Here is a 23,632-nt window from a genome sequence, read left to right on the forward strand (position 1 = left end):
GCTAGGACTGCAGTGGATAAAATGTAGGGAAAGAGAGTTTTGAACAAATTAATTTCTTTAAAAATGAAGAGGGAGAGCACAATACTTAATTGTATTTTCATCACTTTTCAAACACCCGGCTCAAAACAGAGTGATACTATGTTAGCTAGCTGGCTGTGGCTATCCAACACTGGAACTCTTCCAAGTCAAGGCTTTCATTTATTGCCACCAACTGAAACTGTACTGCATGAGTGTAGCGGGTTTACGAATGCGTTAGTTCTAGCTGATTGAGGACCTTATTACTGATGTTTCTTTCTGCTTGCATTTTGTGTTTATATTTTGATGTGTTTTTTCTGTAATTCATGTCATTCAGGGCTCATCTGTAAAAGAGGCCTTCATCTCAGTATTACTCCCTGATAAAAAAAAAGGTCAAATAAATAAAAATGGTAGTCATGTTGAGTATGACATTAATAAGGTCGTTAGCTAATATGGTGACAATGCAGGCTATGGGTAGCGGTTATTTGGTTTGGCTTGGAAAGTTTTTTTCCGCCTGGTCAGACAGCGGTGTTGTGCACCGAAGTCTATAAGCGAAAGAAACAGTTGAGAGGAGAGCGCGTAGATGCGATAAGCAATGTGTTCATGCAAAATGTTCATGCTGTTTGAATGTGGCTGCTTTAAAATTGAACTGTGTTTGTATGTGATTAGGGCTGTATTCATTCCGCCGATTCGGTTGAAAATGTTTCTTAAAACGGAAAGAAAATGGAACGAAGATACCTGAATTTGTTCAACAGAAACTCTCGTTTGCAACTGTTGGACTAATGATTTCATCCTAGATCAGGCAAGAGTGTGCAAGGCGGTATTGAATGTGTCACCGTCGGTCACCTTGATTACAAAAATGTCTCTTGACCTGTGCACCTTGTACTTTAATTCATAGGCTAGGTTGTAGCAATGTCATCATGGGTATAGGGAAAATGTTAGTATCATGTAGTAGCCTGAACCCATTGATGTTACATTGAGCTGGTTGAATGGAATATGAATGACAGTCATCCAATATGCTGTAATAGAAACAAGGCCATGCTTATGATTTTTTTAAACATTTTTTAAAATCACCCTCCCTCACTGATTTGTATACGTCACTCTACTATGCGTGGGAATACTTTAACAGATTTCCAAAATTAAAATCCGTTAGAGCTCATTTGCGGGTGTTTTCACAGTCTTATGTCTAACAATGGTTTTTTTAACCCACCAGTTGGGGAACCCAGTTCTAGTGCTTTCCACCAGTTCTGAAAGAAATTGTGTTCATAAATAACACTTTGCTATTTTTTCCAAGGAGGAAAATAATCTCTATTAGTGCACATTGATGATTCATACATCAAGTGCATAAGACGTGACACCAAGGTTACATAATAAGGCTAAAATAGGAGATCCAAAACATTGAACAAAGGTCTCTTGAAATATTACCTAACATTTTTAAGAGGGATCTTTCATTTGGTTCGTGGAAGATCACTATTTAAATGTGGGTTATACATACTATACATTTGTAGTAGGCCTGTAGTCTCTACAGTTGGCATTTCCTAAAAACAGACTATGGCTACTACGTCTCCCTTCAGACAGATTGGTTCATGCATCTCTGGTGAACTATGAATCTGCAGTTGAAACAATAAAGCAGGCACCCCACCACTGTTTAGAACAAATGCAGAGGGATGGGGCTGGAGAAATGAGATCAATCATATACAGGGCTATGGACACAAGGAGTGACCATCATTGGTACATTTTAACCATATTGATTTGTTTTTATTTCAACTTTTAACCATGTTTACAATTACATTGCTTTCAAACAATGGAGAAAAATACATGAGGAATTATGACAGTCAATGTGAATGCAAGCTTAAATACTGCTCCACATGAACCCAACAACAATTTAAAAAGAGGGCAATCTGCGATTGGCACATCCATTTTGGAATTTGAGTGGTAACATTTCTCCATTCCCATCCCTCACCTGTTTGCCAACAGTAGTGTCAGGATGCCCACGGTTGTGTTTCAATTCCCAGATTGCCCCCTTTAACAAACCTGTGTGTTCCAAAGGAAAACCATAACAGACCAACATACTTAATTATTTATGAAATCAATAAGTCTGCTGTATAACATTGAGTAAAACAAATCTAAAAGTACCCTCATCAAACAGGTTGGGTTGTGGACATAAGGCAGTGTGGGTTGGGGACATAAGGCAGTGTGGGTTGGGGACATAAGGCAGTGTGGGTTGGGGACATAAGGCAGTGTGCAATACATCATAAATAGAAGGGGGAAAAAACATGCATATCAATGAAGGCACTGAAGATATGTAATTTGTACTATAGTCTTTGCAAAACGAATGACTATGGTGGTGAAAAGGGCCAACAATGTATTTAATACTGTATGTACAGAGGCCTTTTTCTGTTAGGAACCATTCAATGTCAGAACTGAGGTATTCCCAGTCATATCAATAATAACTTGTAAAATATTAAGGACAACATATCAAATAGCATTACTCATTTGATGTTGTATTTTGCTATGATTTCCATGCCATGATATAACAGAACAGTTGTGCCTATCATTATATTTGACAGATTGAAATGACAATTTGAAATAGAAAATAGAAAAGGTACTTTGAATGCAATGTTTTCCTGTATTCCATGAGACATGGATTGCTCGATTCCCAGGCACCTTTCCATCAAATATCCCAGAAGATTATTGAAGACTGAAGCACGATTACAAAAGTATTTGAAGTCCTCTGATAATAAGACATATTAAACTGACAGGAAACTTCAGAGAGCAACTGTATGAAAGTAGTGGGACATACAAACAAACACCAATAAGATAACAAAGGACATATTGGTTGTTGAATCTATGGAATAAATACTCATTTGTATTTCGCTATGGCTAGCTCTAGCTTTGCACACCTTGCCGTGGTCCAATCGAAATACAATTTAACACCGTGGGTAAGCAGCACGCTAGACAGCATGTAGATTCAGGGTTAAGCCAACTGGTGGAGCAGCAGTGCAGATCAGAGGGTTTACTAAGCAAACTTTAAACAAATCAATGATGCCACTGAACATTATACGCGGTGTATAAAACATTAAGGACACCTGTCCTGTCCATGACAAACTGACCAGGTAAATACAGGTGAAAGCTATGATCAATTATTGATGTCACTTGTTAAATCCTCTTCAAAATCGGTATAGCTGAAGGGGAGGAGACAGGTTAAAGAAGTTGTTTAAGCCTTGAGACATGGATTGTGGATGTGTGCCGTTTAGAGGGTGAATGAGCAAGACCAGATTTAAGCATCTTGGAACGGGAAGTGGTAGTAGGTGCCAGGCGCACCGATTTGTGTCAAGAACTGCAACGATGCTGGGTTTTTCCACACTCAACAGTTTCCTGTGTGTATCATGAATGGTCCACCACCCAAAACAACTTGACAACTGTGGGAAGCACTGGAGCCAACATGGGTCAGCATCCCTGTGGAACGCATGACACCTTGTAGAGTCCATGAGCCAACGAATTGAGGCGGCTCTGAGGGGAAAGGGGGTGCAACTCAATATTAGGAAGGTGTCTAAGATTTTGTATACACAACCAAGAACAGCACCTGAATTGTGCGATTTCATATTTACAGAACACCATGACGAGGACAACTGGGTCCTTCAATCGTCCTCATCATTCACTACACAGTGAATATATACTAAAAAAGGATCATGGAATGAGTTCCCCTTGTGTGGATGTAATGCAATGCAATACACACATAGCCTGGTCCCAAATTTGTTTGTGCGCTTGTCAATTCCATTCATTATCAAACCATGTTTGGCATGAAATGAGTGACAATGAGTTGGCATGAGCGCACAAACATCTGGCACTCGGACTACAATGTACATGTTATCAACTGGAATGTGGGTTGAATGGAATGCACATGCTTTATCAGTTGGAATGTCTGTCGAAATATAGAAACACAAAAACAAGAGACATGCAAGTTGTACTTGAGCCCCACCTAAGGTACAGACTGATTTAGTATTGGTAGATAATATTAGTACAACAAAAAAGTTTAGAATTTATTAGAATTATCTTGAAGGTGTAAACCACATCAGTTGATCTAATGGAAAACTACTGTATACAAACCATTTTCCATGTATTAAATTGTCTATGCTTTTGTGAGATTAGGTTAATATAGTATAATATGCCTGTCTTCAGAAACCCCCCCACATCTAAATCAATGCCAGCATACAGCCTAAACGAAGATGAATTCCTCACTGACTCTCTGCCTTCCTGGATTCCTTCTCCACCTTTCCGGTCTCAGAGTCATTGTTCTGTGCTGCCATTCCCTACTGGGCCAGTCATTCGCTCTGCTGTTCCCTACTGGACCACAGTCACTCCATCACCCCCTGCCTCAGGGACCACCTCTACTGCCTCTGGCCCCTCTGTACTGGGGGCAGCATCCTTCTTCACTGCCTCACTGGTGAGAGACTGGAAGCCACTGTTGTCATGTGGCGGGGACAGGGAGTCCAAATCCACTGTGGCCTGTTCCAACTCTGGTCTGACTACTGAAGCGCTCTCTAGCTCCCCTGGCATTGGTTCTGGGACAGGGACTTGCTCCGTCTCCAGGGCTGTTGGTATGGCTTTAGGCATTTCTGTTGGTATGGCTGCAGGGATTTGCTTGCTGTCCAGGGTTGTTGGTGTGGGGATCTCCTCTTTTGCTACGGGTGTTGCTGCTACCCCAGTCTGAGTAGAGAGTGAGGACGATACCTCCTCTAAACTGGAAGGAGTGCTTTCCTCTTGGCTAAAAGCTGTTGGTGCCAGAGCCTCCTGCTGAATTGGTTTTAAAGATTCCTCCTTTTTGCTAAAGGGTACGCTATCCTGGCTTGAGGGTGAAACTTCTGTCACTGCCTCCAGTACACTGCCTCCAGCTGGCTCGCTGTCCTCTCCCTGCACTGCATTGTCAATCTCCCGTATGGCACTCTCGATGGCTGACGCTGTGCTCTCAGGGTCGTGTAAAAAGCTCTTAGCCTCTGGGGACTTCATCGCACACTCATCTTCCTGGGGTAAATCTTCTGAGATTTTGGTCTGTATCTCTGGGGCCTCACTCAAGATTGTCGCCGGCTCACCTTCTAGGACAGAGCCATTGGTTAGGGCAGGGGATGGAATGTTCTCTGGCTGGACTGGAGGAGGAGGGGCCTTTCTCTTTCCTTTCAGACTGGTTCCATTAACTTTGGCTGGTTCCTGGTGGACCCTCTCTGGAGATGAGGGGGCATCGGTGTCCTGGTCCACTCCCTCCTCAGGCTGGTCCACTCCCTCCTCAGGAATGCTGTCCACCATGGGGGTGTCCAGACGGGACTCCAGGATGGGAGAGCCATCCAGCTGGATCATAGAGACTACCTGCTTCATCCTGCGCCTCCTCTGGGCCGCCCCTCCTGTGCTGTCCCCAGTCTCCACCTCTTCCTGTCCTGTCCCATACTCCCCAGCCCAGTCGATGGCAGGGTTATCCCCCAGCAGGTGGAGGTTGGGATCACTGCTGGTCAGCACTATGCTGTCCCTGTAAAGGTTGTGTCTTCTCTGGACTGCTGCCTCCTTGACAGCTACAGTAAGAGGGAAGAAGAGAGAGACATTAAGACATTGTACACAGACCACAGGAGAAGTAGCTCTTAACACGGCCTGGAGTTTTCCCTACTGAGGTCACTTGGTAAGGAAGAACTCTGGGCCATAGCTACAGCACACGAGTACTCTTCCATGCACCGAATACATAACGCATTCAAATAGTATAGACTACGGGATGTTAAATTCAAATCTTCCCATCACTATGCCAATAGAACACCAATAATCAATGAAAACTTTGCAAATCAACTTGGAGGTACACAACTCTCCCCCTCTCGTCAGGATCTGTTTGTCCGTTACCAAGAACCCTATACCGTTTTTATTTGATTAACCTTTTGCAATACAAGTAAACCGTTTAAATTCCCCCAAATAAGCATACATTTTTAAAAGTTCACACATTTAGTCAAATTTAGTGTTTCAAAATATACATGTTTGAATGTTTTGTACAAATACTTTTATACATTTCATCCATAGCCACTGGTTATGAACATGACGGTTATTTGGTAGCACGATGAGAGAATTTCGCTCGATGCCTACGTATTATATTCTCTGTGCTCTTTTTCTGATTTATGTTGAACCCTAACTCGCTGAGGTGGGTTACAAGGAAGTGAACCAGTTGCCTTTATGAAGAGTGAGACAAGACGTTTTATTATTATTATTATTATTATTATTATTATTATTATTATTATTATTATTATTATTATTATTTCACCTTTATTTAACCAGGTAGGCCAGTTGAGAACAAGTTCTCATACAACTGCGACCTGGCCAAGATAAAGCAAAGTAGTGCGACAAACAACAGAGTTACACAGAATACAGTACAGTCAATAACACACAGTCAACACATTAGAAAAATCTATATACAATGTGTGCAAATAGAGTAAAGAGGTAAGACAAATAGGCCATAGTAGCGAAGTAATTACAATTTAGCAAATTAACACTGGAGTGATAGATGTGCAAGTAGAAATACTGGTGTGCAAAATAACAAAAAAAAGTAAATAAAAAACAATATCGGATGAGGTAGGATGGGCTATTTACAGATGGGCTGTGTACAGCTGCTCAGATAGCTGATGCTTAAAGTTAGTGAGGGAGATAAGTCTCCAACTAAAGCGATTTTTGCAATTCATTCAAGTCATTGGCAGCAGAGAACTGGTAGGAAAGGCGGCCAAAGTAGGTGTTGGATTTGGGGATGACCAGTGAGATATACCTGCTGGAGCTCGTGCTACAGGTGGGTGTTATGGTGACCAGTGAGCTGAGATAAGGTGGGGCTTTACCTAGAAAATACTTAGATGACCTGGAGCCAGTGGGTCTGATGACATATGTAGCGAGGGCCACCAGACAAGAGCATAGAGGTTGCAGTGGTGGGTAGTATATGGGGCTTTGGTGACAAAACAGATGGCACTGTGATAGCAAATTGGATGCAGTCTAAGTAGAGTGTTGGAGGCTATTTTGTAGATGACGTCGCCAAAGTCGAGGATCAGTAGGATAGTCCGTTTTATGAGGTTGTTTGGCGGCGTAAGTGAAGGAGGCTTTTGCGAAATAGATAGCTGATTCTAGATAGAATTTTGGATTGGAGATGCTTAATGAGTCTGGCAGGAGAGTTTACAGTCTAGCCAGACACCTAGGTATGTAGTTGTTCACATATTCTAAGTCAAAACGGGCAGCGATCGGTTGAAGAGCATGCATTTAGTTTTACTAGAGTTTAAGAGCAGTTGGAGACCACAGCACGAGTGTTGTATGGCATTGAAGCTCATTGAGGTTTGTTAAGTGTCCAACAGGGCCAGATGTATATAGAATGGTGTCGTCTGCGTAGAGGTGGATCAAGGAATCACCCGCATCAAAAGCAACATTGATATATACACAGAGAAAGGAGTTGGCCCGAGAATTGAACCCTGTGGTACCCCCAAAGAGAGTGCCAGAGGTCCGGAAAACAGGCCCTCCGATTTGACACACTGAAATCCGAGAAGTAGTTGGTGGACCAGGCGAGGCAGTCATTTGAGAAACCAAGGCTGTTGAGTCTGCCAATAAGAATACGGTGATTGACAGAGTCAAAAGCCTTGGCAAGGTCGATGAAGACGGCTGCACAGTGGTCTTTTATCAATGGCAGTTATGATATCGTTTAGTACCTTGAGCGTGGCTGAGGTGTACCCGTGACCAGCTCGGAAACCGGAATGCACAGCGGATAAGGTACGGTGGAATTTGAAATGGCCAGTGATTTGTTTGTTAACTTGGCTTTCGAAGACTTTAAAAAATCAAAAATCAAAATCAAATTTTATTTGTCACACATGTTAGCAGATGTTAATGCGAGTGTAGCGAAATGCTTGTGCTTCTAGTTCCGACAATGCAGTAATAACAAGTAATCTAACTAACAATTCCAAAACTACTGTCTTGTACACAGTGTAAGGGGATAAAGAATATGTACATAAGGATATATGAATGAGTGATGGTACAGAGCAGCATAGGCAAGATACAGTAGATGGTATCGGGTACAGTATGTACAAATGAGATGAGTATGTAAACAAAGTGGCATAGTATAGTATAAAGTGGCTAGTGATACATGTATTACATAAGGATACCGTCGATGATATAGAGTACAGTATATACGTATGCATATGAGATGAATAATGTAGGGTAAGTAACATTTATATAAGGTAGCATTGTTTAAAGTGGCTAGTGATATATTTACATCATTTCCCATCAATTCCCATTATTAAAGTGGCTGGAGTTGAGTCAGTGTCAGTGTGTTGGCAGCAGCCACTCAGTGTTAGTGGTGGCTGTTTAACAGTCTGATGGCCTTGAGATAGAAGCTGTTTTTCAGTCTCTCGGTCCCAGCTTTGATGCACCTGTACTGACCTCGCCTTCTGGATGATAGCGGGGTGAACAGGCAGTGGCTCGGGTGGTTGATGTCCTTGATGATCTTTATGGCCTTCCTGTGACATCGGGTGGTGTAGGTGTCCTGGAGGGCAGGTAGTTTGCCCCCGGTGATGCGTTGTGCAGACCTCACTACCCTCTGGAGAGCCTTACGGTTGAGGGCGGTGCAGTTGCCATACCAGGCGGTGATACAGCCCGCCAGGATGCTCTCGATTGTGCATCTGTAGAAGTTTGTGAGTGCTTTTGGTGACAAGCCGAATTTCTTCAGCCTCCTGAGGTTGAAGAGGCGCTGCTGCGCCTTCTTCACGATGCTGTCTGTGTGAGTGGACCAATTCAGTTTGTCTGTGATGTGTATGCCGAGGAACTTAAAACTTGCTACCCTCTCCACTACTGTTCCATCGATGTGGATAGGGGGGTGTTCCCTCTGCTGTTTCCTGAAGTCCACAATCATCTCCTTAGTTTTGTTGACGTTGAGTGTGAGGTTATTTTCCTGACACCACACTCCGAGGGCCCTCACCTCCTCCCTGTAGGCCGTCTCATCGTTGTTGGTAATCAAGCCTACCACTGTTGTGTCGTCCGCAAACTTGATGATTGAGTTGGAGGCGTGCGTGGCCACGCAGTCGTGGGTGAACAGGGAGTACAGGAGAGGGCTCAGAACGCAACCTTGTGGGGCCCCAGTGTTGAGGATCAGCGGGGAGGAGATGTTGTTGCCTACCCTCACCACCTGGGGGCGGCCCGTCAGGAAGTCCAGTACCCAGTTGCACAGGGCGGGGTCGAGACCCAGGGTCTCGAGCTTGATGACGAGCTTGGAGGGTACTATGGTGTTGAATGCCGAGCTGTAGTCGATGAACAGCATTCTCACATAGGTATTCCTCTTGTCCAGATGGGTTAGGGCAGTGTGCAGTGTGGTTGAGATTGCATCGTCTGTGGACCTATTTGGGCGGTAAGCAAATTGGAGTGGGTCTAGGGTGTCAGGTAGGGTGGAGGTGATATGGTCCTTGACTAGTCTCTCAAAGCACTTCATGATGACGGATGTGAGTGCTACGGGGCGGTAGTCATTTAGCTCAGTTACCTTAGCTTTCTTGGGAACAGGAACAATGGTGGCCCTCTTGAAGCATGTGGGAACAGCAGACTGGTATAGGGATTGATTGAATATGTCCGTAAACACACCGGCCAGCTGGTCTGCGCATGCTCTGAGGGCGCGGCTGGGGATGCCATCTGGGCCTGCAGCCTTGCGAGGGTTAACACGTTTAAATGTCTTACTCACCTCGGCTGCAGTGAAGGAGAGACCGCATGTTTTCGTTGCAGGCCGTGTCAGTGGCACTGTATTGTCCTCAAAGCGGGCAAAAAAGTTATTTAGTCTGCCTGGGAGCAAGACATCCTGGTCCGTGACTGGGCTGGGTTTCTTCCTGTAGTCCGTGATTGACTGTAGACCCTGCCACATGCCTCTTGTGTCTGAGCCGTTGAATTGAGATTCTACTTTGTCTCTGTACTGGCGCTTAGCTTGTTTGATAGCCTTGCGGAGGGAATAGCTGCACTGTTTGTATTCGGTCATGTTACCAGACACCTTGCCCTGATTAAAAGCAGTGGTTCGCGCTTTCAGTTTCACACGAATGCTGCCATCAATCCACGGTTTCTGGTTAGGGAATGTTTTAATCGTTGCTATGGGAACGACATCTTCAACGCACGTTCTAATGAACTCGCACACCGAATCAGCGTATTCGTCAATGTTGTTATCTGACGCAATACGAAACATCTCCCAGTCCACGTGATGGAAGCAGTCTTGGAGTGTGGAGTCAGCTTGGTCGGACCAGCGTTGGACAGACCTCAGCGTGGGAGCCTCTTGTTTTAGTTTCTGTCTGTAGGCAGGGATCAACAAAATGGAGTCGTGGTCAGCTTTTCCGAAAGGGGGGCGGGGCAGGGCCTTATATGCGTCGCGGAAGTTAGAGTAACAATGGTCCAAGGTCTTTCCTCCCCTGGTTGCGCAATCGATATGCTGATAAAATTTGGGGAGTCTTGTTTTCAGATTAGCCTTGTTAAAATCCCCAGCTACCCAAATCCAGATAGCAGATGTTCTGTTTAGAAAGGCAGGGCAGGATGGGTTTAGTTCTGTAACAGTTTGGGTCTAGAGTGTCACCCCCTTTGAAGAGGGGGATGGTCGTGGCAGCTTTCCAATCTTTAGGAATCTCAGACGATACGAAAGACGTTGAACAGGCTAGTAATAGAGGTTGCAACAATGGCGGCGGATAATTTTAGAAAGAGAGGGTCCAGATTGTCTAGCCCGGCTGATTTGTACGGGTCCAGGTTTTGCAGCTCTTTCAGAACATCTGCTATCTGGATTTGGGTGAAGGAGAAGCTGGGGAGGCTTGGGCAAGTAGCTGCGGGGGGTGGTGAGCTGTTGGCCAGGGTTGGGGTAGCCAGGAGGAAAGCATGGCCAGCCGTAGAGAAATGCTTATTGAAATTCTCGATTATCGTGGACGGAGACAGAAGTAGAAAATGAATTCTACTCCAAGCAAAAACCTAAAAAATAGAAAATAAAAATCGGTCAGTACTCCACTAGACAGGAACTGAAGTCTCACATTCTGCAACTTTAACTTCACGCATCTCATGAGAACAGTGCAGTAGGAAAACAGGAATGGAGTCCAGCTGAGGAAAGCTTATTGTGAACGCAGTCCCTTCGGAGTGGCTCCCTGTGCTGTTGCGTATCACCACATGGGGTCGGCTTAGTTGCCTTAGAGTTTTTGGGAACAGGAATGATGGTAGTCAGCAGGAAACAGGGCTGAAATGTCAGTGAAGACGCCAGCTAGCTGGTTTGTGCATGCCCCGAGGTCGCGCCCCGGAATACAGCCTTAGGATTGTTGATCCGTTTAAAATATGTAATAATAATAATAAAATAATTTCATGTCAACCTCGGAGAGCGAGATCATCCTGTCCTCCAGGACAGTGGGGGCCCTCTTGCAAAGCTCTGTTTTTGTTAAAGACTGCATAAAAAGCATTCAGTTCATCTGGTAGAGGCATCATTAGGCAGTTCAGGGCTGGGTCCTCTTTTATAATTCATAGACTGTAGTCCTTGACATGCATCAGAACCGGTGTAGCAGGATTTCACCTTATTCTTGTATTGTCCTTTCGCATTTTTGATGAATCTGTGGAGGTCGTAGCGGGACTGCTTGTATGCAGTCGTAGCAATGACCCTAGCCCCAGGCTGCTAAAGCCCCATATGTGGTGGCTCTGTCCATTAGCTTGGCGCATATCTAAGTGTTAATCCAGGGCTTTTGTTTGGAAAAGCAGCGAACTTTAAACATTGTCGATGCTTATTTTATGAAGCCGGTGACGGAGGTCGTAAACTTCTCAATGTTATTGGCAAAGTTATATTTCAGTCCTTACTGGCAAAGCAGTCTTGTATCCTAGACTCTGCTTCATCTGACCATTTCTCAATCGAACACGTCACAGGATATCAAATTAATTTGATTAAAATGTGTTTTTGTGCAATATTCCAAATGCCTATTGCAAGAAGCACTTTTTTTTGTATTTTCCAGAGTGATTATGTTCGCTTGTTCTCATGCTGTCTTTTTGGTATCATCTCCTTCTGTGCTGTGTGCACCTTCCTATTTACAACATTGATCTAACTATAATGCCGATATGATCCTGTCTCCACCCCAACAATGGGAGTAGTCTCAAAGGCGGGCGTACAGCTTAGGTCCAAAATAAGCCCATAGAAACGCATTGGGCTTATTTTAGACATTTTGTCTAGAGTGAAACTTCCTCTCTGACAAGTGGTTTCAACTCCCTACCTGCATTTGAGGTTTGGTCCAACAGAATGGGTCATATGGACACAGAAATACAGGGACATTATTTTAATGTAGAGGAGAAGTTAAGCTTTATATGTCTCAACTCAAATTGCACGAAGAGCAGACACTACTAAAACAGAACTATCAATGAACAATGATTCTGGAAAAGTAACGCTCAGTTTGTCTTGTGCTACATTGCGTATAAATGGCTGCTACATGAAGTTAGTCATTATTAGTGAATGTGCATTATGCATGGTTCTGTTTTTATTTTATTTTTTTACAAGAAGTGCATCTCCGTAGACTTCAAAGCCAGACCAGTGATTACTGCAAAAAAGCAGGTAAAACTATTTTCTAAAATAATGAAATTAGTGGGGCTTATATTTAGACTTATTTCACGTGACCTGAATTCATCTAGTAATTGCAGACTGTTTGAAATGCTGTGTATTTGACCTTTATTGTACTACGATAAAGGGGAGGCAGGTGGTTAGAGCATTGGGCCAGTAACTGTTGATCTTCCCCATGAGCAAGGCAGTTAACCCACTGTTCCCCGGCTGCCAAAACTGTATGTCAATTAAGGCAGCCCCCTCTCTGATTCAATTGTACAATTGACTAGGTATCCCGCTTTCCTTACAAAGCTTATTCAGAGAAAACATGTATTCAGATCCCTTGACTTTTTCCAAATGTTATGTTTCAGCCCTTGTCGGCTCGCTTGTGTCGAATAGCAAGAGTATAAAAACTTTAGCGCCTCTCGTGGCCAAGGAGACGTGTTGTTATAAGTTGGGCATCACGTGTCTTAGCAACATCCCTGGCAACAAAAGGTACAGCTTCTGGGTGCACGGTTTCCTGCTTGTTTAGAGCCTCGTACAGATCGTTTAGTGCCAGGGAGGTGTTGGTCTGAGGAGGGATGTAGACAGCAGTGACGATAACAGATGAACTCGAGATAAAATGGTTGGCATTTGACCTTTTGGTTTTGGGAAACAGCTGAGATTTAACGATGCTCCTTCAAAATTTCTAATTAACTTATTAGCCTTAAGATGCTTTGGGGAAACTGGGCCATGGACAATAAATTAAGTGAGACAAAACACAAATTTGTAAAACAATTTTTAGGTGCAAATTACACTATTTGTATGTGGAAATGTTGTTTAATCACCTTTCGGTGTAAAAACCATGGAAATGTAACACAAAAATGTTTTGTGTTAAGTGAGAAGTAGGCATTGGCCTTGAGCCAAAAAAGAAAACTCACATGAGCACCACAATGCCTATTTCAAGCAAATGTATTTATAAAGCCCTTTTTACATCAGCCGATGTCAAAGTGCTATACGGAAACCCAGCCTAAAACACCAAACAGCAAGCAATGCAGATGTTGAAGAACAGTGGCTAGGAAAAATTCCCTAAGATGAACCTAGGAAGAAACCTAGAGCGGAACCAGGCTCTGAGTGGTGGCCTGTCCTCTTCTGGCTGTGCCGGGTAGAGATTTAAAAATAAATACATTTTAAGAAAGTATTTCACCCATGCTCTACTTTAGTGTTAAGCACACAGCTTTGGCCGACAACAGTAGCTATTGGTCTATTGTACTTCAAACAACGCATAGGCAGGTATCTTAGGATTCAAACCTTCTCAAACAGCCTAATTTATACTCTTCAGAGGGATAATGAACGTCACAGTGTCCTGCTTTTAAATGTATGTATTATATTATTACACTGTTTGTAGATAGACATTTACAATAAGACTTTTATTGTAGTGTGAAACATTTATTTGGGCTGCAATTTCTGAGGCTGGTATCTTTAATGAACTTATCCTCTGCAGCAGAAGTAACTCTGGGTCTTCCTTTCCTGTGGCGGTCCTCATGAGAGCCAGTTATCATAGCGCCTGATGGTTTTTGCAACTGCACTTGAAGAAACTTTCAAAGTTCTTAAAATTCTCTGGATTGACTGACCTTCACATCTTAACCTATTTCATCCCATCAGTCACAGTAGTGACCGTATTTTTTTTCTCCCAGTTATACGGCTCTAAAATTTTTACTGAATGATGTGTCAATGCATTTCCAGTAAATATTGAAATAATAAAGGGTCTCAATGAAATATGTGCAGTGTCACATGTTTAGTGTAAATTGTCACATGACCAGAGCCGTTTACTTCCTGGTTGCACCATGAGAAGAGGATGGTTGCGTCAAAGCTCCCAAACAAAAGGTTAGGAAAGTATGTTAAGATAGTTAGGACAAAGATATTTGGTACATATCTTTAAGGTGTCTAGTATTGATATATCATTTGCAATTACTCAACTTTGTTCAGTGTGGTCATAGAATGAGTAAACGGTAACAATAGTGACCGGCGGGATAACACAGTTCATCTAGGTATACACATAGTTATACACCTACATAGTTCTTGTTCTAACTAACTTTCTACTCTGTTCTTTCTTTTAGTTTCACTTTGAGTCCAGTTCTGGATATGTTGGATCAAGGTTGTGGGTGGCGGGACACAATGCAGATAGCCCGGTTAGCCAATGTGCGGGAGCACTGGTTGGTTGGCCCAATTGAGGTAGTATGTATAGTTAAAGTGACTATGCATATATGATAAAGAGAGTAGCAGCAGCGTAAAAAGAGGGGTTGGGGGGAGGCACACAATGCAAATAGTCTGGGTAGCCATTTGATTACCTGTTCAGGAGTCTTATGGCTTGGGGGTAAAAACTTTTGAGAAGCCTTTTTGTCCTAGACTTGGCACTCCGGTACCGCTTGCCACGCGGTAGTGGAGAGAACAGTCTATGACTGGTGTGGCTTGGGTCTGACCATTTTTAGGGCCTTCCTCTGACACTGCCTGGTGTAGAGGTCCTGGATGGCAGGCAGCTTAACCCCAGTGATGTACTGGGCCATACGCACTACCCTCTGTAGTGCCTTGTGGTCAGAGGCCGAGCAATTGCCGTACCAGGCAGTGATGTTGCAGCTGTCGAACGTTTTGAGGATCTCAGAACCCATGCCAAATCTTTTTAGATTCCTGAGGGGGAATAGACTTTGTTGTGCCCTCTTCACGACTGTCTTGCTGTGTTTGGACCATTCTAGTTTGTTGGTGATGTGGACACCAAGGAACTTGAAGCTCTCAACCTGCTCCACTGCAGCCCCGTCGATAAGAATGGGGGCGTGCTTGGTCCTCCTTTTCCTGTAGTCCACAATCATCTCCTTAGTCTTGGTTACGTTGAGGGATAGGTTGTAATTCTGGCACCACCCGGCCAGGTCTCTGACCTCCTCCCTATAGGCTGTCTCATCGTTGTCGGTGATCAGGCCTACCTACCACTGTTGTGTCATCTGCAAACTTGGTGTTGGAGTCGTTCCTGGCCATGCAGTCATGGGTGAACAGGGAGTACAGGAGGGGACTGAGCACACACCCTGGGGAGCTCCAGTGTGGCAGATATGTTGCTAGGTGTTTTGTCCTATGAGCCTTAGCTTAGTGATGAGCTTTGAGGGTACTATGGGGTTGAACGCTGAGCTATCGTCAATGAATATCCTTCTCGCATAAGTGTTCCTTTTATCCAGGTGGGAAAGGGCAGTGTGGAGTGCAATGGAGATGGCATCATCTGTTTGGGTGGTATGCAAATTGGAGTGGGTCTAGGGTTTCTGGGATAACGGTGTTGATGTGAGCCATTACCAACCTTCAAAGCACTTCATGGCTACGGACGTGAGTGCTACGGGTCTGTAGTCATTTAGGCAGGTTGCCTTAGTGTTCTTGGGCACAGGGACTATGGTGGTCTGCATGAAACATGTTGGTGTTAAAAACTCAAATCAGGGACATGTTGAAAATGTCAGTGAAGACACCTGCCAGTTGGTCAGCACATGCCCGGAGCACACGTCCTGGTAATCCATATGGCCCCGCTGCCTTGTGTATGTTGACCTATTTAAAGATCTTACATCGGCTACGGAGAGTGTGATTAGACAGTCGTCTGGGACAGCTGATGCTCTCATGCATGCCTCAGTGTTGCTTGCCTCGAAGCGAGCGTAGAAGTGATTTAGCGCATCTGGTAGGCTTATGTCACTGGGCAGCTCGCGGCTGTGCTTCCCTTTGTAGTCTGTAATAGTTTGCAAGCCCTGCCACATAAGACGAGCGTCGGAGTAGTATGATGCAATCGTAGCCCTGTATTGACGCTTTGCCTGTTTGATGGTTCGTCGCAGGGCATAGTAGGATTTCTTGTAAGCTTCCGGGTTAGAGTCCCGCACCTTGAAAGTGGCAGCTCTACCCTTTAGCTCAGTGCGAATGTTGCCTGTAATACATGGCTTCTGGTTGGGGTATGTGCGTACAGTCACTGTGGGGACGACATCTTCGATGCACTTATTGATAAAGCTATGGGATCCAATGGGTGACTATGGGATCCTTATCACATCTGTGTACAGCTCTGTTCCAAGAATTCACATGTATTGGTCACTTGACAGTGATGTACACAATGAAAGCATTTCAGATGCAATGCGGAGAAATTGCTTTGATTAAATAATGGCCTCCGTTCATGTGGTTGACAACACAAAGATCACTGATGACCCATTTGTTTTAAGCTCAGGTCCATCTTCTCCGAGCTCAATCAGTCATACAAAGTCATGCCATTTCAGGAATGGCTGTCAGTTGATGAGAGCATGATCCGATACTATGGCCGACATGGATGTAAGCAATTAATAAGAGGTAAACCAATCCGTTTTGGTTGCAAGCTATGGAGCCTTGCCTCATCCAATGGTTACATGTATCACATGGAGCCATATGGTGGATCCCATACTCTCCTCCCTGAGACTGAGTTGGGTCAGGGACCCAGTGTCGTTCTCGGTCTTGCAGAGCACTCTCAGGTGCCTCAAGGTTGCATGTTCCTTCATGACAACATCTTCACTTCGCTTGCACTCGGTGAAATGACAAAAATAGTATATGGGAGCTCTGGAACGATGAGGCAAAATCGTCTGATGTCCCATTCGAGCCACAGAAGGACATCATGAAGTTACCCCGGAGAGTCTGAGGTTATGACCCAAGGAGGCAAGTTGCTGGTCCGTTGAAAAGAAAATAACATTGTCACCGTGGCAACAAACATGGAGGAGAAATACAGTGAGACCTCTGTCAAGAGATGGAACAGGGAGTGACGTGCCTTTGACAAAGTCCCACAACCAAAATGCATCAACTGATATAATGAGCACATGTGAAGTGTTGACTTCACGGCCTACAGGTTTCAAGATACCATATCTCATTCAGGTCTAAGAAGTGGTGGAGGCCCATCTTTGCATGGTCTCTCAATAGTGCACTCGTAAACAGACATTTATTTTACAGAGACGTTATGGGAGGGACCATCGACCTGCTCACCTTCTCACGGATAGTGGCACAGTCTCTTATGAAAATGTTTGGCAGAAAACCGCTGAGTCACAAAAGGAGATCTCTACTGGCTGCTACTGTTGAAGATCAGGCAAGATATGACAACGCTTCTCACTGGCCAATCAACACGATGCACCGGTTCCACAGATGTCATTGTGACAAACGCACTACCTATGCATGTGAGAAATACAAAGTACAACTGCACATTGAGTGCTTCAGGATCTCCTTTTCTACTGTCCATGGTATAAGGATTGGAAAAGCCAATGAAAGAAAAATAGAAAAGTCACTAAGGGTGAGGAGAAGCAGTACAACAGACTCTAGGAAGAAAAGACAAGTCACTAAGGGTGAGGAGAAGCAGTACAACAGACTCTAGGAAGAAAAGACAAGTCACTAAGGGGTGAGGAGAAGCAGTACAACAGACTCTAGGAAGAAAAGACAAGTCACTAAGGGTGAGGAGAAGCAGAACAACAGACTCTAGGAAGAAAAGACAAGTCACTAGGGGTGAGGAGAAGCAGAACAGACTCTAGGAAGAAAAGACAAGTCACTAAGGGGTGAGGAGAAGCAGTACAACAGACTCTAGGAAGAAAAGACAAGTCACTAAGGGTGAGGAGAAGCAGTACAACAGACTCTAGGAAGAAAAGACAAGTCACTAAGGGTGAGGAGAAGCAGTACAACTGACTCTAGGAAGAAAAGACAAGTCACTAAGGGTGAGGAGAAGCAGTACAACAGACTCTAGGAAGAAAAGACAAGTCACTAAGGGTGAGGAGAAGCAGTACAACTGACTCTAGGAAGAAAAGACAAGTCACTAAGGGTGAGGAGAAGCAGTACAACTGACTCTAGGAAGAAAAGACAAGTCACTAAGGGTGAGGAGAAGCAGTACAACAGACTCTAGGAAGAAAAGAAAAGTTGACAAAAAAGACAAATCAAAATGACTGAAATGTTTTTTGGGAAAAAGGTAAATTGATTCACTGTTGCACTAAAATGTCACAATGACAATGTCACAATGAATATTGCACTAAAGTACACGTTCAAATGTTGACATATGTTGGTTGTTTTCTTGTCTTTGCTCTCAGTTATTTGTATCGGTGTTGCATAAGGGTTATTGATAGGTAAAAAAGTCAAAGCAGTGTGGTGGAAAACCTTGGTAGAGCATAGGTCAAGTAGGCAGTGTGGTGGAAAACCTTGGTAGAGCATAGGTCAAGTAGGCAGTGTGGTGGAAAACCTTGGTAGAGCATAGGTCAAGTAGGCAGTGCGGTGGAAAACCTTGGTAGAGCATAGGTCAAGTAGAGAGTGCGGTGGAAAACCTTGGTAGAGCATAGGTCAAGTAGGCAGTGTGGTGGAAAACCTTGGTAGAGCATAGGTCAAGTAGGCAGTGTGGTGGAAAACCTTGGTAGAGCATAGGTCAAGTAGGCAATGTGGTGGAAAACCTTGGTAGAGCATAGGTCAAGTAGGCAGTGTGGTGGAAAACCTTGGTAGAGCATAGGTCAAGTAGGCAGTGTGGTGGAAAACCTTGGTAGAGCATAGGTCAAGTAGGCAATGTGGTGGAAAACCTTGGTAGAGCATAGGTCAAGTAGGTAGTGTGGTGGAAAACCTTGGTAGAGCATAGGTCAAGTAGGCAGTGTGGTGCTCATGTGAATTCAGACCAATGCCTGCTTCTCAATTAAAACCTTGTTTTCGTGTTTAATAGGAGAAAGATACTTCTGAGTCCCAAATAGCCTTTTCCTACTATTGACCAGGGCCCATAGTGATGCACTACAAAGGGAATAACGTGCCATTAAGGACACCAGCCACTGTTTAAGCTGTGAGACTCACCCATCATGATGTCCTTCATGACAGAGTGCAACACCACCTCCTCAAAGATGTTCTCCACCAGGATGAAACGAGAAAAGTCCTCGAAGATCAGCTCCTGGAAACGAGGCAGCTCCTGGCCACCAGAGGAAAAAGTATTAGGACCCAAAGGAATCACTCACTCAGGGGAGACATGCAAAGAGAGAATAACTTATCACAATGAATGACAAAGAGAATGCCATCGCATGGAAGTGTAATGTCAGTTTCACACAGTACATTGGTTGCGTTCATAAATTCACTCGGATTTCAGAGCCCTCTCTCCTGTGTGCCAGAGCGCAGAATAACTGATGATTTTACGAATGCGCAGCACCCATTGAATATGACCAGTGTCAGTAAAAAAATATATATGTTTAATTGTTGCCAGCAGCACAGTTACCAACACGCTAGATAACATGAAAACAGCCTAACCAGCTCTGCTAGGGCAAGTCAAATGGTCAGAGTGAGGTGTTCTCACATTTGTGTTTGGAAGTAGCTAGCCAACTTTAGCCAGTTAGCTTGGGTGCTTGACTGCTGTTGTGAGGTCAGAACGCTCGGATCCACCCTACTCCTCGGCCAGAGCGTCCAGTGTGCGCTCCGAGAACGAAACGCTATGAATCTACTAATGGACAATCTGACAACACTCTGAATTTACGAATGCCCAGAATGCACTCTAGCACTCCAGAGTGAATTTACAAACTCATAATGTATGAATTTCACCCAACAGTGTATGTCTAGTCACACTGTCAAACTAGAATGTGAAGTGTTCCAACAGCCGGTATATAGCTGATAGACTTACAGGGGATAAAGAGGGAGTGAGCTGCTTCAGCATGTAAGGGATGAAGATCTGAAGAAGAGCCTCTCTGAAGAACCTCTTCCGGACTGTGCTGCTGTCATAGTCAAATTTCTGAGGAGAGAGGGGGACATAAATGAGGGAAACGAAAGTCAGAAGAGGTTGGGAATCACCATAAGAGTATATAGTGCATCACTGAGAAAGACCTCAGAGCTAAAACGTCAAACAAACAAATAAACTAAATCCCCTCTTGGTTTCCTATAGTAGGATTTTCTATACAGGAAAATGAGAAAGTGTGTGTAGTATCAATCCTATTTCCCCACCCTTCCTCTGCCCATCACTGTGCCATGGCGGGCAGCAGGGCCAACCCTTTCCTGTCTTACCTTGATGACCCGGTCCTGGCAGCGTTGGATGTTCTTACAGAGCCCCTCTGGCCCCTGGTCCTCCAGACTTTGGTGGAGGATCTGCTCAAACGTGTATACCGCATCGTCCATTTGCTGCACAGAATAGGGAATAGGGAATAGGGAATAGCTTAGTGGCAAGTTGGATAAGATATTCAAAAGATATATAGTAAACATAACAGCAACATTCACACAAGATACTTGCAGAATTTCCAAAAATCTAGCTGAGAAAATGCCCACACATTTACCACAAGGGGGCACTATCTTCCCAACAATTCCTTCGTAAGTGTAGAGTTACAGAATATAAAATCTTTCTACTGTATACTAGTGGAATATTGTCCAATACACTCCCTCCTTTCATTCTACACAAAGCATGCTCCGAACACTGACGGAAGATTTGAACTACTGTACATCTGAATTATATACAGAATCTTGGATGCAAAGCAAAGTTAAACGCTCCATTGTTTTACTTGAGAAGTCTGACTCCCAGCAGCTTATGGCCACTACAAAGAGGGCAGACTACGTGTTTCACAATGGGGGACACACTGGGAGGTGAATACATGGCTCCAGAATCGCTTTCCCTAAACTTACAGCCTGTCAATAGAGACCAGCCAGCCAACCAAAGCCCCACCACTCGCTGACCAGAATGTGCTTGTTCTCCAACCACAACAATGAAGAACGCCCTGTAGATCTGAGGACCTCAGACAAAACAGCACAACCACCCACCACAGAGACCTGCAGACCGCATCCTTTCAGCAGTCACCAGCAGGAACTCAAAAGGAGACATGAGCACTTATTGAATCAGTACCATATTCTGAGGACTAGTTGTAACATACTGTGTGTGTGATAGCTCTAACTATCAGCTCATTGAAAAACTATCAGCAGTAAGACGCCGTGTCACGTTTTGCAGCATGTAATAATGTGTAGGAAGACAGACGAGTATCCTGTCCAGGTGGTGTACTTGTACATGGAGCCGCCCCACATTACAAAAACATGAGATCACCTACTACCCTATGGGCCATTCTGGCCGGGACAAGGCCTCAATGTGTAGGAGTAGTTTTACCTCTCTCATGAGAATCTGTGCTCTCTGGACAAACACAGAGGGGCTGGAGACATCGAACCTCTGCTGCAGGCCATCCAGACTCAGGTCCTCTACTTTCTCATAGCAGCTCTGCATCTTCACCGGGTGGAACGCCAGCATAGAGATCTTCTCCATGTGCTGAGGATGGGGGGAATAAAAAGAGAGAGACTGGGCATTGACCTAGTATACTTACTATAGTCCCCACAGAACACACACAATATGCCAAAAGGGTAGAACGATACAACCTAGTCATTCATTTTACACGTCTGTATCCCAAATACAATTACAAATGTAAAATCACTACATTGTTCTATGGAAACCTATAGTGTAAGCCGCGAACCTGAGATGCAGTTTCACTAGGCTTATAATCAGAAGCTGAGCCCTCTCACCTCTCCCACTTTCTCCTTGGTGGCGTCATTCAGTGTGTTCTTGCTCAAGTCCACCAGCTCTCTGAAGAAGACGTCTCTGACCTGAGAGAAGCCTCGGCTGGTGGGCTCCATCAGGGCCTCCAGGATAGAGCTGATGTAGGGCTGGATACTAACCGTCAGCAGCTTCTCTGCCTTAGGCAGCACCACCGCTGTGACAGAGTAGAGAGAATGTCAACAAAGAGTGGGCAAGGCTAGATAACTTTAGAAACTGGCAGAAGTTCTACTGTGACACACGTGCTTTTCTGAAGATACGAGTCATCCAAAGGAATTCAGCTCCTGTCCATGACCAGAGCCATCGCTCTGACAGCAGGTTTGTCAGACTGTAATGGTAAGGTTTAGTCACCCTCATAACTGTGGAATGCTGCTAGTCTTCCTGCGTTCCACTCGATGGACACATGCTGTCACACACCATTAACCTGTCAAAGGAGGGCTCTACTGAATCTGTGTCGCTGCTATACAGATTGCACCCTTGAAATGTAAAGGTATTTTCTGATTGAGATGACATATGCAGCGTTTAAAGGGAATGCAGTCTCCGCTAATGCGAAAACATTATGCCTTTCCTTTTCAAATCACGCTGAACTTTTCCGCGTTACGGATTGAATCGAGCCATATGTGGCTGTGAAAATCACCTGTCAATCTGTTGGTAAATACCTGTGGACTCACAGATAAACATGCAGACCAGACATGGAGGACTATGATCCACTGTGCACTGAAGCTACTGGAATTGACCAGTTACTGTTCCAAGTTACCCTTATTGGGCAGAGACGTCAGATGAGTTCACTCCAACAAAATTCATGACTTGTTTTTTCGTATGCATATAACTGTATTGTAATTTTACTGTATGTCTGTGTGTTATTATTTGTTTATAAATGTTTGCAAAATTGTGTCTGCTCTTCTCCCAGCCATAGGGAAGAGATGTCTGGGTAGGGTTGTGCCTGAGAAGGTAGATGAGAAGTTGGGTGGGGTTGTGGGTAGCATGAAAATAACATGTCTGTATTATAAATTACTGGGTAACCTTATTTTGTTATTGTGCAGGAATAATTGTAAAAAAGTCACACACACACACACACACACACACACACACACACACACACACACACGAGGTGGTTGGAAAAACTGACCTTGGGTCAGTTTCTAGGACTAGGGTCAACTTCATTCTTCTGTGGAGGGCTCATCCTCTTAAATATATGTGTGATATTTCTTTATTTTGATAGAGATAGGACAATGAAAAGGGGAGAAGAGTCGTCCACAGAACTAACAGCAGAGGTCACCGAGGGCTCACCTTTGATTTTGTTGGCGACGTGCTCCTTGGAGGTGATGATCTGGTCCATGTCTGTGCGTATGGAGGCCTCTAGAGGAGGGCGTCGGGCCTCACAGCTCTGCACCACAGCCTCGTACTGGGCCTGGGCCTGCCTCACCACCAGACCATACACCGCGTCGCACACCTGCATGGGGACACAGAAGAATACTTTATTGAGCCCTTTTCCTTGCAGTCAAAATAAATTAATCTTCTGCCTTGATCCC

General features: G+C 44.3%; 1 protein-coding gene across 1 annotated transcript in view; it reads right to left on the reverse strand.

The window, feature by feature from the left end:
• Positions 1 to 1,747: 1,747 nt before the first annotated feature.
• The window catches only part of LOC110536362 (protein Niban 2), a 54,157-nt gene continuing 32,272 nt past the window's right edge, over positions 1,748 to 23,632 (reverse strand). The window contains exons 8-14 of the mRNA XM_021622109.3: positions 23,391 to 23,553; positions 22,070 to 22,257; positions 21,663 to 21,818; positions 20,582 to 20,695; positions 20,205 to 20,312; positions 19,394 to 19,505; positions 1,748 to 5,579 (exon numbers count right to left, since the gene is read on the reverse strand). Coding sequence (XP_021477784.3) covers positions 4,360 to 5,579; positions 19,394 to 19,505; positions 20,205 to 20,312; positions 20,582 to 20,695; positions 21,663 to 21,818; positions 22,070 to 22,257; positions 23,391 to 23,553 — 2,061 coding nt within the window. The 3' untranslated portion in view covers positions 1,748 to 4,359. The remainder of the gene's footprint in view (positions 5,580 to 19,393; positions 19,506 to 20,204; positions 20,313 to 20,581; positions 20,696 to 21,662; positions 21,819 to 22,069; positions 22,258 to 23,390; positions 23,554 to 23,632) is intronic.

This window comes from Oncorhynchus mykiss, chromosome 11 (genome assembly GCF_057628025.1).
Source record: "Oncorhynchus mykiss isolate SJ-2025 chromosome 11, ASM5762802v1, whole genome shotgun sequence".
Lineage (NCBI taxonomy): Eukaryota > Metazoa > Chordata > Actinopteri > Salmoniformes > Salmonidae > Oncorhynchus > Oncorhynchus mykiss.